General features: G+C 50.2%; 1 protein-coding gene across 1 annotated transcript; it reads right to left on the bottom strand.

Annotated features, from left to right (window-relative positions):
* Positions 1-3,475: 3,475 nt before the first annotated feature.
* On the bottom strand, positions 3,476-10,648 carry Alox15 (arachidonate 15-lipoxygenase). Its single transcript, XM_005349696.3, has 14 exons — positions 10,087-10,648; positions 9,470-9,671; positions 9,198-9,279; positions 8,992-9,114; positions 8,804-8,907; positions 8,515-8,675; positions 7,264-7,407; positions 6,958-7,167; positions 5,426-5,512; positions 5,099-5,268; positions 4,874-4,996; positions 4,261-4,360; positions 3,983-4,150; positions 3,476-3,865 (listed from the first exon to the last, which is right to left on the bottom strand). The coding sequence occupies exons 1-14, from the start codon at positions 10,219-10,221 to the stop codon at positions 3,686-3,688; spliced, it is 1,989 nt and encodes a 662-aa protein (XP_005349753.1). The 5' UTR covers positions 10,222-10,648; the 3' UTR covers positions 3,476-3,685.
* Between the last annotated feature and the right edge of the window lie 5,333 nt (positions 10,649-15,981).

Raw genomic sequence — 15,981 nt, 5'->3', positions numbered from 1 at the left:
TGCCTATGTGGTGTGCAAGTATGTGGGGGTAGAGGTTCACACCGAGTGTCTCTCTCCCTCCACCTCACTTTTTGAGATAGCATCTCTCGCTGAACCTGGATCTTACTGACTTGACAAAACTAGCTGCCAGCAACCCCAGAACTCCCCCTGCCCTGGTCTCTATCTCCCCAGCACTGGGATTGCAGGCTTACACCAACACACCTGGCTTTTTATATGGATGCTGGAGATCAAACTCCTTGCATGGCAAGGTACTTTGCCAGCTAAGTCATGCCCCAGACCCATGTCATGATTTGATACATACAGGCATTGTATAGGCTAAATATATCCTTAGATATTTATTCCTTCTTTACATGGAAAGTAGTCGATACCCATTCTCCTGGTTAAAAAAAAAATACTCACAATGAGTCACTTGCTATGTAAGTAGGAAAGTGGAACTCACTTATTTCTTAACTAATTGCAGCTCACTGCCCACTGGCCAGTCTTCCCTGTCCAGTGGTCTTTACTTCTCCCAGCTGCTGGCAGTCCCTGGTCTACACGCAGTCCGGTAAGATCTGCTCTCTTTTCACTCCAGGTGTGAGTGGCATCCCTCAGTCATCTTCGTTCTGTGTCTGGTTTACTTCATTATTTAGCATACTGCTCTCTGGTTCTCGCCTGTCTGCTTCTGCCGCTGTACGTAAGTGGGCTCCTCCTCTTCTCACGGCTTACCTATTCCGTCAGGCATGGGTTGCACCTAACCATTCATTGGTGGACGGGCACTTGTGCCATTTCCAGTTTTTGGCCAATACTGGCAGGATACACAGGTGACTCCAGATGTCTCTTCAGGATAAGGATCCATTTCTTTCATATCTGTACCGAGTAGTGGGGTTGATATACCGTATGATATTCTATTTTTAGCTTTTTATTTTAATGTGTTCTTTGACAGTTTCACAGGTGTATGACACGTCACCATCGTACTTGCTCCCCCTACTCTCCTCACCCCGTCCCATCCCCCCAGCCTCCCACCTTCTTCCCAAATCCCTTTCCTCCTTTCTCTTCTTTTTCTTTTGGCTTTGTTTTGTTTTGTGAGTCTAACCAGGGTCACTCACGTGGGCCTGGATGTGGCGCTATCCCCTGATGTCCTGAGAAGTGCCCTTCCCTTTCTCCTTCACCGGCGTTTACTACTTATGATTCAAATGTTTCTATTTATGGTAGCTGTAGGTGCACATGCCATGGCGTTCATGTGGAGGTCAGAGCACAACTTCGTACAGCTAGGTTTTTCCTTCATCCTTTGCGTGACTTCTGACAGTTGAACCGGGGTTGCTGGACTTCAGCGAGTGCCTTTATACACTCGGCATCTCACTGGCACACACGTGCACATGTGCGCCCACACACACACGCACACACACACACACACATGACAGGGATTCTGGTAGCTTAGAGGGAACAACACTTGCTGGTCCCAGCATCCTGAAGCACTTCCTATATGTTTTATTCTAGTAATACACAGGTTCAGATGTTACACTTGAATCTATTTTTAGCTGATCTTTCTAGCTGATTAGAGAGTTCTGCATGTAGATATCCCATTTTCCAAGGGATTTTTATTATTAGAGAGAAGGCCCTCTCCCTAATGCCATGTTCATGACACTATTATCAAAAAGCAGTTCCCTATGGATATGTTTATTTCTAGACTCTGTGTTCTGTTCCATGGCCTAAATGTCTAGTTTTGTATCAGTGTTTTAATTATTATAGACTCATAGTATACTTTGAAGTCACTGTTACGGCTCCTGCTTCCTTTATTTTAACGGTGTTTATTTTGTCTATTCAAGGTTGGGCTTTTTTTTTTTTGGCTTTGTTTTGTTTTTTGAGGTGCCATATGAATTTTAGGATTGTTTTTCTAATTCTCTAGCATGAATTCTAATTGGTATTAATAATAAAAATCTAGAGTCCTATATAGAGATTAATGTTGAAAATCGGAGAAGCAGAACAGCCAGCCAGGCATTAGAGAGTTCTTACCTCTATCAATGCTCAGACCAAAAGGGTGATCTGTCTTCAGCCTGCCTCCTCAAATGACCTCAGGCTGTTTCCTCAGACTGCACCAGCTCCTGTCTCTTCTGCCTTACATTCCTCTCTCCGCCCAGCCATATCACTCCTGTCTCCACCTCTCTAGTTCTGGGTTAAAGCCGTGGGATCCCAAATGCTGGGATCACCTTTGTGTGAGCTCTGTTCCTTTTGTAGACAGATTCAATCTTGTGTAGCCTTGAACTAACAGAGATCCCTCTGCCTCTGTTTCCTGAGTCCTGGGATTAAAGGTGTGTGCCCCCACTCCCTGGCCTCTAGGGGCTCAGTTCTGCACTCTGATCTTCAGGCAAACTCTATTTGTTAAAACACAAACCAATATCACTACAGTTCTGGGAATGATGTCACTGATACTCTGATAATGACTTCTCTGAGTCTGCAAAATGCTCTCTGTAGCACGGCTGTTTTAATGATGCTGATTTTTCTATTTCTTCACGTCCTCAGTGCCATTTTGTCATGTTCTCTCCAGCGTCCTCAGCACCATATGCTTTTAGTTGAACAGATATTTCACTTCTTCGGTGAAGTTTATTTCTAGGTATTATTTTTTTGGAAATGAAATTGCTTTGTTTGCTTCATTTTCAGGCAATTGACTATTGATATTCAGGTGCTACCGATTCCTGTACGCTGCCACCTGGCTACGCTCACTTCCTACTTCTAATAGGTCAGGTTTGGTAAAGTTATTGGGTGTTTCTATATAGGTTTATGTCACCTATAAGTAGTGACAAGCTGACTTCTTTTTCTCGGTATGGGTGCCTTTATGCTTTCCTCCCCTGCTGCTGGGAACGTGTTTGTCCATCTGTCTTCGGGGCCAGGACTCTGGGCTGGACAGTTGTTAAGGCTGGCGGACAGGATAGAAATGAAGAGGAAGCTGTATCACGGGTCTTAGGACTGAGGAGAATGAGACACAGCTTGGGAGGGGCCATGGCAGTTTGATGCTGAGCTGGGAGATGCACAGGAGACTTTAATGCAGATGGCCAGAGGGATGTGTTAACTGAGGATTCAAAGAAGCCTAAAGTTAAAATTCACTGTTAAAAGCCACGATTCCCAGTTACACTGGACCCAGACAGCCAAAACCAATGTCATTTAGTTTACAGATGTTAAAGAAACCCTTGAGGAAAAAAAAAAATTTGTCTCAGAAAGACATCTTTCTTTGTTGCCTTTATTTGAATAAGAAGGCAGGAAACGCCTTGCCTCACTTTATTTTCGAGACAGGGTTTCTCTGTGGTTTTGGAGCCTGTCCTGTAACTAGCTCTTGTAGACCAGGCTAGTCTCAAACTCACAAAGATCCACCTGCCTCTGCCTCCCGAGCGCTGGGATTAAAGGCGTGCGCCACCACCGCCCGGCTCTTGCCTCACTTTAAATAACCAAGCTTTATCATTTAATCAGACTTTAATTAATGTATAAATCGGATCCTTGTGGGGAAGAGAAGTGAGTAACAGGGATTTGAAGCTAAGGAAGAGCACAGCTGTGGAAGGTTCCAGATTCTGAAATGCAAAGGGAATGATCTCTGTGTTCTCCCCAGGACTGTGATGGGCAGTTATCTAGCCACCAAAGGATGTGGCCAAGGACCAAAGACTATGACGATGCAAAGAGAGCGCGGCTTCCCCTGGGGCTGAGATGGTGAGGTCTCTCAGATAGTCACACTGTTTTCCACCATGCAGGGCTGGAGGTACTCATAGGGCAGATCCAGGCTTGCATTCCGGACGTCAATCTCTTTGTCCATCACAGCCAACTCCTCCTGAAACTGCTTCAGCACAGCCCGGGGCTCAGGGCCTGAGAAATATTCCTCTGTATGATGCCCCAGGGCTACCTGTGAGGGAGAAAATGAAATGGCTCAGACTGTTGGGCTTCTCTTAGGCAAGAATCCTGCCCTGGGCCAAGCTGCCTTTCCCACCCCTAGGCCAGGGCCCAGGCATCTATGTCTAACCATGACAGGCTGGCGTCTGCCAAGGAAGTTGGTGAATGTCATCTGCATCCGTGCCTGCTGGAGAGTAGGCATCGCATCCACTATGTCCTTCTCTGTCACATCCTTGGAGGTCGGTGGGGGCTTCCGCATGCTGCATGGGCCATTGGGGATCCAGGAATACCAGTCCAGCTGCAGTTAGAAGACCCACTCACAAACTCAGGCCAACTGCCCAGACATGTGATGTTTTCCCCCCTCTCCTACATCCCAGAAGCCCGTGAGAAGATGACCACGTGGATTACCTGACCCTGATGGGCTGAAGCATGCTGACCGGTGCACGTAAAGATGCACATGGTAACAAAACGGCAGAGCTGAGCCCTGGACTCTAAAGATAGGGGAAACCTGGGGAAAATAAAGAGAGTTAAATTTGAGACCAGCATATGGGGCATATCTCAGGCAGGCAAAAATACATGGAGATACATAAAGGCCTTGTTCCAGTCACAGCCTCCAGAGCCTACGGCTCACAGATAGTGTACACTGAAAAAGAGATGTGGAATGGAGACCGTTACAGAAAACCACAACCAATCAAGATGCAGAGCTGTGGAGCCCAGTCCCAGTGGATACATCTCCAACACAACTAGCACACCTAAGGCTCAGGGTTCTTCCTCAAGAGGGGCAGAAAGATCTTAGGAGCCCGAGGATAAGGGAGTTTGCTGTGAGGTTGTGTCTCCTAGGAACATCGGAAGCTACGCCTGTGGGAGGATGAGAAGGCAAAGGAGCTGCAGGAAAGGGTGAGCTTGGGGCTTCTGGAGTCCCAGGAGACACCTAGGGAAGGGTTTCAGGGTATTAGGTGAGGAACGCTGACCGATGTGTGGGCAATGACGCAAGCTAACTCGGGAGGACCCCGTGCCTTACCCCCGCTCCTGGCCCTTCAGCAGTCCGATCTCAGTGATCTCTCTGCACCAGACCTGCAGCTCAGGGTCATCCTTCACATCTTGGTCACTCTTGTAGAAAAGCTCGACCATCCTTTCCACATACCTGCACCCCAGAGGAGAGGCTGCTCAGCCGCAGGGCCAGGCTAGGGCCTTTGGGACCTGCTGCCCCGCCCGGCCCCCACTTCTCTCCTCTTGTCCTCCTCACCGACTGATGATCTCCCACAGCCTGAGGGCATCCTGGGCATAGAGAGAAGATTTCACATCCAAGAGCCCACGGTCAGCCAAGTCATCCGGAGGGCAAAAGGAGCGGTAAGTCAGACAAGCCGTGGCTCTCTGGAGAATGTCCACGTGGCCTCCACTTCCTGTGCTCACTATCTGAGGACAAGCCAGGGAACAGGGTGGAGAGAGATTGGGACCAGTACGAGGCAAGTGAAGGACACCCGTCAGTGAGAGAAGCAGAGTTTGGGGAGAAGAATGGGCGGGGGAGATACCCTTGAGAGACCCCTCCTCCTTCACCCATCCCTTTCCATACCAGATCAAAAATCCCATATTCAGAGACAAGATTATTCCGCGCCAGGATGTTGATCTCCATGGTGTAGCGAAAGTGGGGGATGAGGAGCTGGTTATGGGGGGAAAAACGAGATACAGTCAAACAACAGAAACGGCAGGATCCACAGGGCAAGGGGAATGGTGGACCCGTGCTGAGAAGAGAGAGGAACGCTTACAGGAGACAGAGAGTCCTTCCCTTTGGAGGACTGGGTCAGGGTAAAGAGAGATAGAGAAATATCTCCCCAAAGTCCTCAAGGTCAAAGGTCAAGGTCTCGCTACTTATTTGCACACTCTTGTGTTCACTGTCATAATTCCAGCAATCACTGGTCTCATGCCCCAGAACCCAGTAGGATCCCCACTGCCTTGACTAGGACTCATAGTGTCTGTCTCTCTTCCGTCTGTCTGCCACTGTCTCTCTTTGGCTCTCTTTGTCTATCGCTGTCTCTCTGTCTCTTCCTCCCCCATCTCTCCCTCTCTAGGTTTTCAATGCCCTGTAGAAGAAAACTCTTCCTTGACTCTACAGCTCTCTCCTCCCCTCCCCTCCCCTCCCCTCCCCTCCCCTCCCCTCCCTTTACAGCAGGATCCCAATCTTTCATTTCTCCTTCTCAGCTAGCATCCTGAGGAGTCTCTACCTTCATGACTCAGCCCACAGCCAGACTCCCTGACATCTCCACTTTCCAGAGGCACTCCTTCCTCCATATTGACAAAGCTCCCTCCCCTGCAGCAGGGCCAGCTCCCCTTCAAACACTTTTCTTCTCCTGGGTGCTATGACTCACAGCTTCTGCTGCTCCCTCACCTCAGTGGATGTCCGTCTGTCGCTCCTTCCATCTCTACCTGCTCTGTAGAGGTGAGGCTAACTAGAGTCACGTCTCAGGTTAAATGTACTATGGAGACACCAAGCCCAAATCCTGGAGAAATTCCTGCAGTACAGTGATTTCAGGTACTTCTGTTTCCTGCTGACTGATTCCCGTATCTTCAACTTCCCCCTCATATAATCCCCTCCTCTCAATGTTCTCAGACAGATGTCTATACGTATATGGCTCTGACTTCTCCTCTCCAAGTACTGCAGCTTTCTTGTCTTCTCCCACACCCTTCCTCCTACCCAACAAGCTAATCACTTTCTAGTATTACAGTAACACCTAATACCCAGCATAGCCACAGACCTTCTCTCTCACTAGGGATCACTTGTTCTGAGTCCCCACGCTTCCCTGCCCCTCAGATGACCCCTCACTCTGAATTGCAATTCCTACGTACAACTTATTCTTACTTTTTCCCTAGTTCATAGCAAGAGCGCACCTTCAGGATTTCCATAGAAGGGTTTCTGTGTGCGTGTATGTGTGTGTGTGTGTATGTGTGTGTGTGTGTGCATGTGTGTGTGTGTTCATGTATTCACACAGAGACCAAGGCGGCTGCTTCTCCCAATATGCTGCAGAGCAGACCCTGAAGAGCGGCCTCCTGGGGTTGTATGTGTGAACTGTGAACAGCAGATGCACAGGGGCAGATGCCCTGACATACCTTGTATATGGGATGCAGGCTGGGTAAGCTCCTCATTGTGGCCACAGAGATGACCTCGGCCATTAGATGCCCCCTCAGCAGATGTGACTGCAACTGGTGCAGCTGGAAATCAGAGCTTCGAACCCAGATCTTGGCCAGGAGCCAGGCCATGGGAGGATCCGTGGGCAAGAAGAGCAGAGGTGGGGAACATCCGTGTCGAGGTGGGTGGAGCTGGTGCAGGGGGAAGAGAGAGGATAGGTGTTGAGAGCCTGCGTGTCTAAATCCCTAAAGGGAGTCAATGTTGGGGAAGTCGTGTGTTCCTCGTACCTGAATGACCATGGGCAAGAGCCTTCCGTCCGGCTCTAGCTTCAACATGACCAAAGGGGCTGTCACATACTGCTGCTTAAAAATGATGATGTTGGGCTTGACTCCATCCAGCAGGGAGAAGTCAGCCTCAAACAGAGTTCCAGCCTGTGGGATCGGGTCACGGGCAGACAGAGAGGCTGAGTCAGATCTTAACCCACTTGCCAAAGTGAGTCCTCTCTCTACCACCCAACAATTTACTTTACGTGACTGATCTCCCCAGAAGTAAAGCCCCGGATGCACCGTTTGGTGCTTGAACCTCACTGAGGTGAAGTTTCTACCTTCTACCACAATTGGACCACAATTCCCAGCCTGTGTCCTCACACACCCTTGACAAGCTTTAGCCAAATGTAGCCCTAATTGCTCCTTTACTCCCTCCTCCAAAAATTAAGTCTTTTTTTTCAAGGCTCTACTTAATCCCCCTCCTCCTCTTCTCTCTCTTCCCTTCTTCTTCCCCTCTCTTCCCCCTTCTTTCCCTCCTCCTTCCTCTTCTCCCCATCCTCTTTCTCCTCTTCCTCCTTTCCTTTCTTTGGGACAGTCTCTTTGAGACATGATCTTATAACATAGCCCTGGTTAGCCTGGAGCTCACTATGTACAGCAGGTTGGCCTTAAACTCGTGTGGCTATGCCTGCCTCTGCCTCCTATATGCTGGGTTTACAAGCAAGAGCCACCACATCCAGCTTGTTCAGTCTGGATTTTCTCTCCAGAAGCTTTTTCTTAGGACTAAGGCTGAGCTCTGTCTCATGAGAAGGGAAAGGATGAAGGTAGAGACAAGAAAGAGGGTAGGAAAAAAAGCTAAGACTATATTGATCAAGGCTTTCAACCACAGGCTAATTTTGCACCTCATCGCCCCAAAACATTTGGCAATGTCTGGAATTATTTTTTGGTTCTTACAAAGGATGTGTTATTGACATCTAATAGGTAAGCGGTTGGGGCTACTACTAGAACCTTACTGCATAGGGAAGTACTCTAAAACAAAGGGTTACGTAGGTCGTAGTAACGACACAGTACCAAAGTTGAGAAACCCCAAGTGCTGAGGAAACCCATCACTTTGCAGGCTAGTCTAAAGAAATCGGTTTTACAAAGGGACTCTGATGCAGGCGAAGGGGGGTACAGATGATGGAGGTACACTTGGAAGAGAGGAGGGAAGGAGGGGAGGGAGTAGAAGGCAAAGTAGTGGAACGGTGGGGGGCGGTAAGGAGAGGCGGTTAGCACCTGGAGCTCCTTCTCCAGCTGGGTCTGTAAGTCTTTCATCTCTGGAGGCACCACCAGCCGGTCTGGAAGGCTCTTAGAGCGCCTCAGGAGCATGGGGTTTGCACCATTGAGGAACTGGTACCCAAAGAGGGCATCCTCCTTCCAGGATTCACGAATCCGCTCTGAAGGCATAGGTGGAGAACACTGTGACCTCTAAATTTGTCCTCCCATCTTCTACCCTCTCCCCTCTTCTTTCAAATCCCTGGTTTGGAATTCTGGGTAGAGACTCTGGGAAGTTGTGGTAACTGACCGGCCAGAGCAGTAGTTCCACGTGGGAATATCTTTTGGTAATCTTCCAGCTTTTGTACACAACTTACAAAATCTAAAGTCCCCTTAATGGCAAATTCCTTCAACCTGCGCAAAGAACAGCATATAAGATCACTCAAGCGGCCGCCTTGCAGTTTAGGCGAAACCGCGCAAACACAACCACGTACTCACATTTTAACCAGAGTGAAGGAAAAATCGAAATCCTTATCTTCCATGAATCTCTGGTTCCTGGGGAGGTCCCACTGTGTACTCCCTGCTACAGGCAGGATTAACCCCTCCTTCCAGGAGCCCCACCTAGTGGACGAATACAGAGTCCTGAATGGGGCAGTGGGGGGGGGGCGGATTTGGAGGACGATCAAAGGCTTTCCTGAACTCACTGATACAGCTTCCTTCGGTCCTCCATCTCTTGTTCTCGATACTTCCTAAACAGGCTCTGAGTGTCATCGTTCACCTTCAGGGCTGAAAGGCAGACACAAGAGCTTGCCTCCTCTCAGGACACCGCTCTGTGCCAGGGTTGCTCCATCTTCCCTTCTCAATCTCATCCTTTCTCTCTTCCCCTCACCCTCATCTCTAATCTTTTCCTTTTATTTATTCCATAGCACGCCCAACGACCTCCTTCTTCCTTCAGCAGGACCCCCAGAGTCCTCACCAGTGCCCTCGGATACACAGATCGTCTCGTTGCTCTGCACCCAACTGTAGCAGGGGAAAAAGACCTCTCCTTGGGTTCCAGGGCCCTGCACAGTGACCCACTTGCAGAACCAGTCAGAATCAAATAGGCCTCTGTGTTTGTGCATCTTCACCAGCAGGAGGCGTCCTAGATGCACGGAGACGTCGATCTCCAACTGCGTTTCCTGTGGAATAGGACAGGACACAGTTCCTCAGCAAGTCTGGGGTCCTCAGTGAGGGCAGCGGTGTCAGTAAGCCCTCAGAGAAGCTTGGCTCCGCTTGCTTCTAAGAAGCACCCCAGGAAACAGACCTGAACTAAGTGGCGGCGAGGAAGGAACAGGGCACTCTGTTGGGCACTAGGTTCCCTGTGCACCTGCTGCGCCCCCAGAGGTAACTCATCCTCGTCCCTCTTTCTCCCCAGGAGTCTCTCCGGTTCCTTTCACTGTCGGCTTTCCTCGGAGTAGGTTCACCTAAGCCTGACACTATCCCTGGCCGCCTTCTCTGGAGGTCAGACTTCCTTTCCTCCCCCGCAGTCCCCAAGACCCCTGAGGAGTCCCTGGTCGCCAGGTCTCTGCGAGCCCAGCCGCCGCCCGCACTCACCCCTCTCCGCATCGGTCGCAGCTGCTTCCCGAGGTCCGCCTCCCCATGCTCGCCCACCAGCCACAGCTGCACCGGGTTGCTGGAGCCCGCCAGAATAGAGTCTCCAGTGACCACCCGGATCGTGTACTTGCCCATCTCGGCTAATCCTGGGACCTGGGAGAAAAGCTGCTTTTTAAGAGGATCTGAGAGCCAGCCTCCACGGAGCCACGCCTAGACCAGAGTTTGGTGTGGTTGGGTTCCCCCGCCCACAAGTCCCTCCCCACCTCACTGAGCAGCAGGTGTCTGATACCCACCTTTGCTTTTCTGTGTTTCCCAGCAGTTTGCAAAGATAGAGCCCCATCTAGTTCACTTGGCTAGGTCTTCATGCCCAGTCCCGAGCTAAGTACAGCAGCCAGCTAAGCCCCACACCCACCCAATTTTAGTGGAACACAGTTAAAGAGCAGCAGGCGGTGGCGATGAGGGAAGTGGAATGGCTTTGGATGGGGACGTGCTTTTCAGTGGAAATGAGCATATCCTTGGCAAAGACGCAGAGGTTTTGTTGAGGTCAGGTACAGTAGGTTGATGTGGGAGTGATTTCTTATTAATAAAGAAACTGCCTAGACCCATTTGATAGGCCAACCCTTAGGTAGGCGGAGAAAACAGAACAGAATGCTGGGAGAAAGAAGCTGAATCAGAGAGTCGCCATGATTCTCCCACTCCAGACAGATGCAGGTTAAGATCTTTCCTGGTAAGCCAGCTCGTGGAGCTACACAGATTATTAGAAATGGGTTAGATCGATATGTAAGAGCTAGCCAATAAGAAACTGGAACTAATGTGCCAGGCAGTGTTTAAAAGAATACAGTTTCCGTGTAATTATTTCGGGTAAAGCTAGCCATGCGGGCAGCTGGGTGCCGGGGACGCAGCCCACCGCTCCTATTACAACAGTAGGTGTGTTCATTGTTCCAACAGGATAGCCTAGAGAGGTCCAAAAAGTTTCCCTTGGGCCACCCTGAAACGGGACTTTTGAGATCAAGGCTTTAGGCTGAGCATCCCTAATGTGTTCCATGGGTGTACTCCCTTCAGGATTAAGTCTTCCCACCCCATCTCCCAGGATTTGGCCACCTTCCTCCTCAGAATAAGTAGGACTGGACTCACAGGTACAGTCTCCCTTGCTAGGGCACTCCCTGCCTCTGTTCAGGTCCCCTTGTGCTACTGCGGGCCAAAGTCCCTGAATCCACTGTGGGTCTTGTTTAAGAACTGCTCTTGCCTCATGTTCAAAGAGTCGGTCAAAACTGGTGGCTGAGACCTGAATCTAAAAGTAGACAGGGGTGCTTTCTTGGACTTCCATGGTGAGTTGACATTAATTCACAGTGAGCAGGCCCCTGAAGGATCTTACGGAACCCACACTACGGCGCAGTATCCGTCTTGATCTTTACTGCTTTCCTCTCAACCTTGGTTGTTTGTTTCTTGAGACAGAGTTTCTCTGTGTAACCCTAACTGTCCTGAAACTCAGTCTTTAGAAGGGACTGGCCTCAAACTCACAGCAATCCACCTGCCTCTGTCTCTCCAGTGCTGGGATTAAAGGCATGGACTACCATGCCTGGCCTTCTTGTTATTATTCTTTTTAAAGTCGTCTTGATTACTTCTCATCAGAAACCTGGCAGTTCTTTTTAAATGATTCTTGTTTATAAAGTCAGAAAAAATTCTACTTGATTCTAAGAAAAACCATGGCTATGCTATATGGCTATGCTACTATTCCATTGCTAGCATTTGTCTATGAATAGCACAGTTTTACAACAATCACAGCTGATGGTAGTAATAGGAGTGGCGGGGCTGCGTCCCCAGCACCCTGGCCGCCTGGCTAGCTTATGCCCCGAAATAACAACACACAAATTGTATTCATTTAAACACTGCTTGGCCCATTAGCTCTAGCCCTTACTGGCTAATTCTAATATCCCGATCAACCCATCTCTAATAAACTTGTGTAGCACCGGTCTTACTAGAAAGGATTCAGCATGTCTGACCTGGCGGCTTGCTCCATCGTGTCTGCTTTAGAGAGCAGAGCTATCGCGTCTGCCCGGGAGAGGGGAGCATGGCATCTCTGAGCTCACTTCCTCTTCCTCCCAGCATTCTGTTCTGTTTACTCCACCCACCTATGTTTTAACCTACGAGACCAAGCAGTTTCTTTATTACTTAACCAATGGCCCTCCTCCATCAGCTGATACTGTTGAAAGCTTACATAATTTTTTTTCCTGAGACAGGTTCTCGCTGTATACCATATAGCCCAGGCTACCTCTGCCTCAGCATCCTGAGTCCTGAATAAATGTTCTTTTTTATATAGTGTGTTTGTGTGTATCTGTGCGTGCATGCTTGCATACGTGCTTGCGTGCATGCATGTGTGTGTGTATGTGGAACGTTTAGGGATGTCTTCCTTTATTGTGCCCTACCTTATTTCCTTGAGACAGGGCCTCTCACTGGCCCAGAAGCTCACTGTTCAGTCTTGGGCGGCTAACCAGTGAGATCTCAGGAGTGGCTCACCTCTACCCGCTGGGATCACAGCACACAGAGCCGAGCCAAGCCCCTAGCTTGTTCTGTGGATGCTGAGGATTTCAGAGTCAGCACACTGGCCCATGGAGCCATCTCTCGAGCCCCAAGCAACTGTTCTTCATGGGCATACAGTTTACCTGGCGGGCAGAGGGTGTCCTCCAACCTCCCCGCGTAGGTGTATGAGCCATGCTGAGGCCGTAACAGAGCGAATAGACTGACATGTTAATCAAGGGTTTGGATCTTAAATCTTCCTCAAGAGCGCCTGCATTTTCAGCCTCACTCTGAGTGCAGCCATGCTCAGAGAGGGAGGGTCTCCAGGAGGTGGCTGGATCGAATTCCTCCCCCGACTCTGAGCCTTCATTCTCACATCTGAGTCGCCCATCCATCAGTGACAATTTAGACTTCATCCCTTGCTGTATTGCATAGAGTATGACCGGTCTTCTCTTCCCTGTGCCACCCGCTCCCCTTTCCCCAGGATTGAAACTGGAAGGAGAAGAGAGGCCACCTACTCCTGGGGCTTTCCCATGTCCTATCAGACCAACATGCATTCCAGAAGACGCCCACTTCCTTCCAATAAACCTCCCTTTGTTGCTTACCTCACCTTGAAGTATACATGCTTCCAGAAAAAGACTGAGCTCCTATCGGGACTGAGTCCAAGTTACAGAAACATGGAAAGAAATGACTCAATGATGGACTGGGCAGAACAGAGAGACCCACACGCAGGCATGGGGCAGTCTGCTCTGCACAGACTCCACGGGGAAAGCGCGGGCCTCTTGGCACCTTGTGCCAGGCAGATGAGCACTCTATGGTGAGCAACTGAATGGTGTGGTATGAAAAAGACAGAAAGAGACAAAACGGCTCATGTCCTGCGGACAGAGACAGATCTGAAGGGGTGAAAGCGGTGAGGAGCAGGCAGATGAGGGTGGCTTGATTGCCACTCAGCGCCATGGTGATGTCTGGTTGATTGCCACTCAGCACTTTGGTGATGTCCGGGCCTGAGCTGCTGCTGGGGCCATGTCAAGGTTCATGGCCCTGATAACAATCTCAGTCTGTGTTGATGTCTGTGGCTCTCGATACCACCAAAGGCCTTAGAGGCTAGGGCCTTACAGAGTCGGCCCCACCCCCTCACTGGCTGCAACACTAAGGAGCACTGGTCCTGCCCCCCACCCTCTGAAGCACTCAGGAGAGAGGGTCCTACACCTTCTCTGGGCAGCATAACAAGCTGACCCTATTCACTGGGGCATGGGCGAGCTGGCCCTGAGAGCAGGAGAATCGGAAGGCAGGTCAGGACGGCCACGTGGTGAGGGAAAGATGCCTCCCCTCACTCCTTGCCACCTGCAGCAGGTGGGGGCCCTGACCCAACCCCTCACCAGCTGCAGCACTCAAGAGAACGGGCCCTGGTCCTCGCTGGGCACCACCATAGAGATGAACCTGTAAACAGGGTCTCTGGTGAGCAAGCCCTGAACTGGTACAGCCTCCCTCGTCTGTGGTGTGGTGGTGGGGGCAAGAGAAAGATGCTCTCCCCCCTCCTCCCTACTGCCTCCAGCTGATGAGGGAGTCGATCCTCCCCTTTACAGGAAAATAGGCCCTGCACTGTGTCTGGGCAGCACAGCAGAGCTGATCCTGTTGACGGGCGTGGTGGAGCCGGCTCCACCTGTCATCCGCCATAAAGTGACATGAGAAGGGAAGAGATGCCCCTCTGTGCCTGAGGCAGGTGGGAGAGCTGGCCCTGAGGTCACCAGCTACAGCGCTCAGGAGAGCAGGCCCTGCACCCCTCCCGGGCAGCACAGTTGAGCAGACTCTGTTGGTGGAGGTGTAGTGAGCCAGCCCTGAAGTTGTGAGCATGGAAGAGCTGTGCCTACTACTCATCTGTCATGAGATGGCATGGACGAGGGGGAGATACCCTTCTTACCCCTCGATGCCTGTGAAAGATGAGGGAGCTGGCCCCGCCTCCTTACCAGCTACAGCACTCAGGAAAGTGGGCCCTGCTCCTCGCCTGGGCAGCACAGCGGAGCTGACCCTATTGACAGGAGTGGGAGTGAACTGGCCCAGAGAACATGACTGGCCTTTCCCCTCATCTGCCATCTGGTGGTGTGGCATATATGGTGCCTGTGGCAGTTGCTCGCGAGAGTGGGAGAGCTCTCCCTGCCCGTCACCAGCTGCAGCACTAGGGAGAGGACTGGCCCTGAACCTCACCTGGGCAGCACAGTGGAGCTGGCCCTGCTGGTGTAGGTGTGGGAGAGCAGACCCCCGCGGGCATGAAAGCAGAGCTGGCCCCACCCCGTGTTCATCGCTGTAGTGGTGAACCAGCCAGGACAGCACTGGAGAGCTCACGCTGGTGATGAGGACAGGGGACAGCTGGCAGGCTGACAAACCCTGCAACTACCCAGGCCCACCCCAAATGTCCACCCCATCTATGGTCTACTGGAGCACATGAAGGGGCCAGTCCTACAGACCCAAGCTGCAGGATCTCCACGACACAAGACATCAACAGGATATCCGTGAGGGCCCAGCATCAATAGTGCAGCAGAAACCAGAGGCCTTGAACCCGACCGATGACTCTCTGCAATGAACACTCACAAGTAAAGATACATGGACAAAAGGCTTCACTGTGTGACTCAATGTGTCGCATTGCAGCTTCCATGAAGAGAGTGGTTTTTTTTTCCTTTGATTTTCTTTTTATCTCTTAAATTTTATTTTATTTTACTTGAGGGGGGATACAAAGGGGCAGGGAAATGAATGGAATCACGATACGTGATGTGAAAGACACAAAGAATAAATAAAACGGAAGTTTAAAAACATGCACAAGAGAAGGGGGTTGAAATGAGGGACTCAGTATTGAGTCTCAAGAGGTGGGGTCCCTTTCCTATTAACCCCCACTCCTTTTGATTAGTGGTTTACTCAATGACTCCTTAGATCAAACCAACAATTTCTCAATCATTCTTCTTTGATAATATAATTCCATTTCAATATTAAGGTTACTTATTTTGTAATTCCCATCTTAGAGTACATTCTGGGGCCAGAGAGCTAGCTCAGCAGGAAAAAGGGCTTGCCACATGGCTTGCTGGCCTGAATTTGACTCACCCACATGGTGGAGGAAGAAAACAGACTCCCAAAAGTTATCCTCTGAGCTCCACATGCACACCATGCTGTGCACACCCACAAACCCACACACACCCCACACCCATATACATTCACATACAAACAGCATGCACGCACATACATTGTGCACACACACATACACACATCACACACACACATCATACACCATACACACACATCACACACACATCACACACACACATACACACATCACACACACATCATACACACACATCATACACCATACACACACATCATGCACACACA

Source organism: Microtus ochrogaster, chromosome 7 (assembly GCF_000317375.1).
Source record: "Microtus ochrogaster isolate Prairie Vole_2 chromosome 7, MicOch1.0, whole genome shotgun sequence".
Classification (NCBI taxonomy): Eukaryota; Metazoa; Chordata; class Mammalia; order Rodentia; family Cricetidae; genus Microtus; species Microtus ochrogaster.
This window is presented reverse-complemented; position numbering and strand designations above follow the sequence as displayed.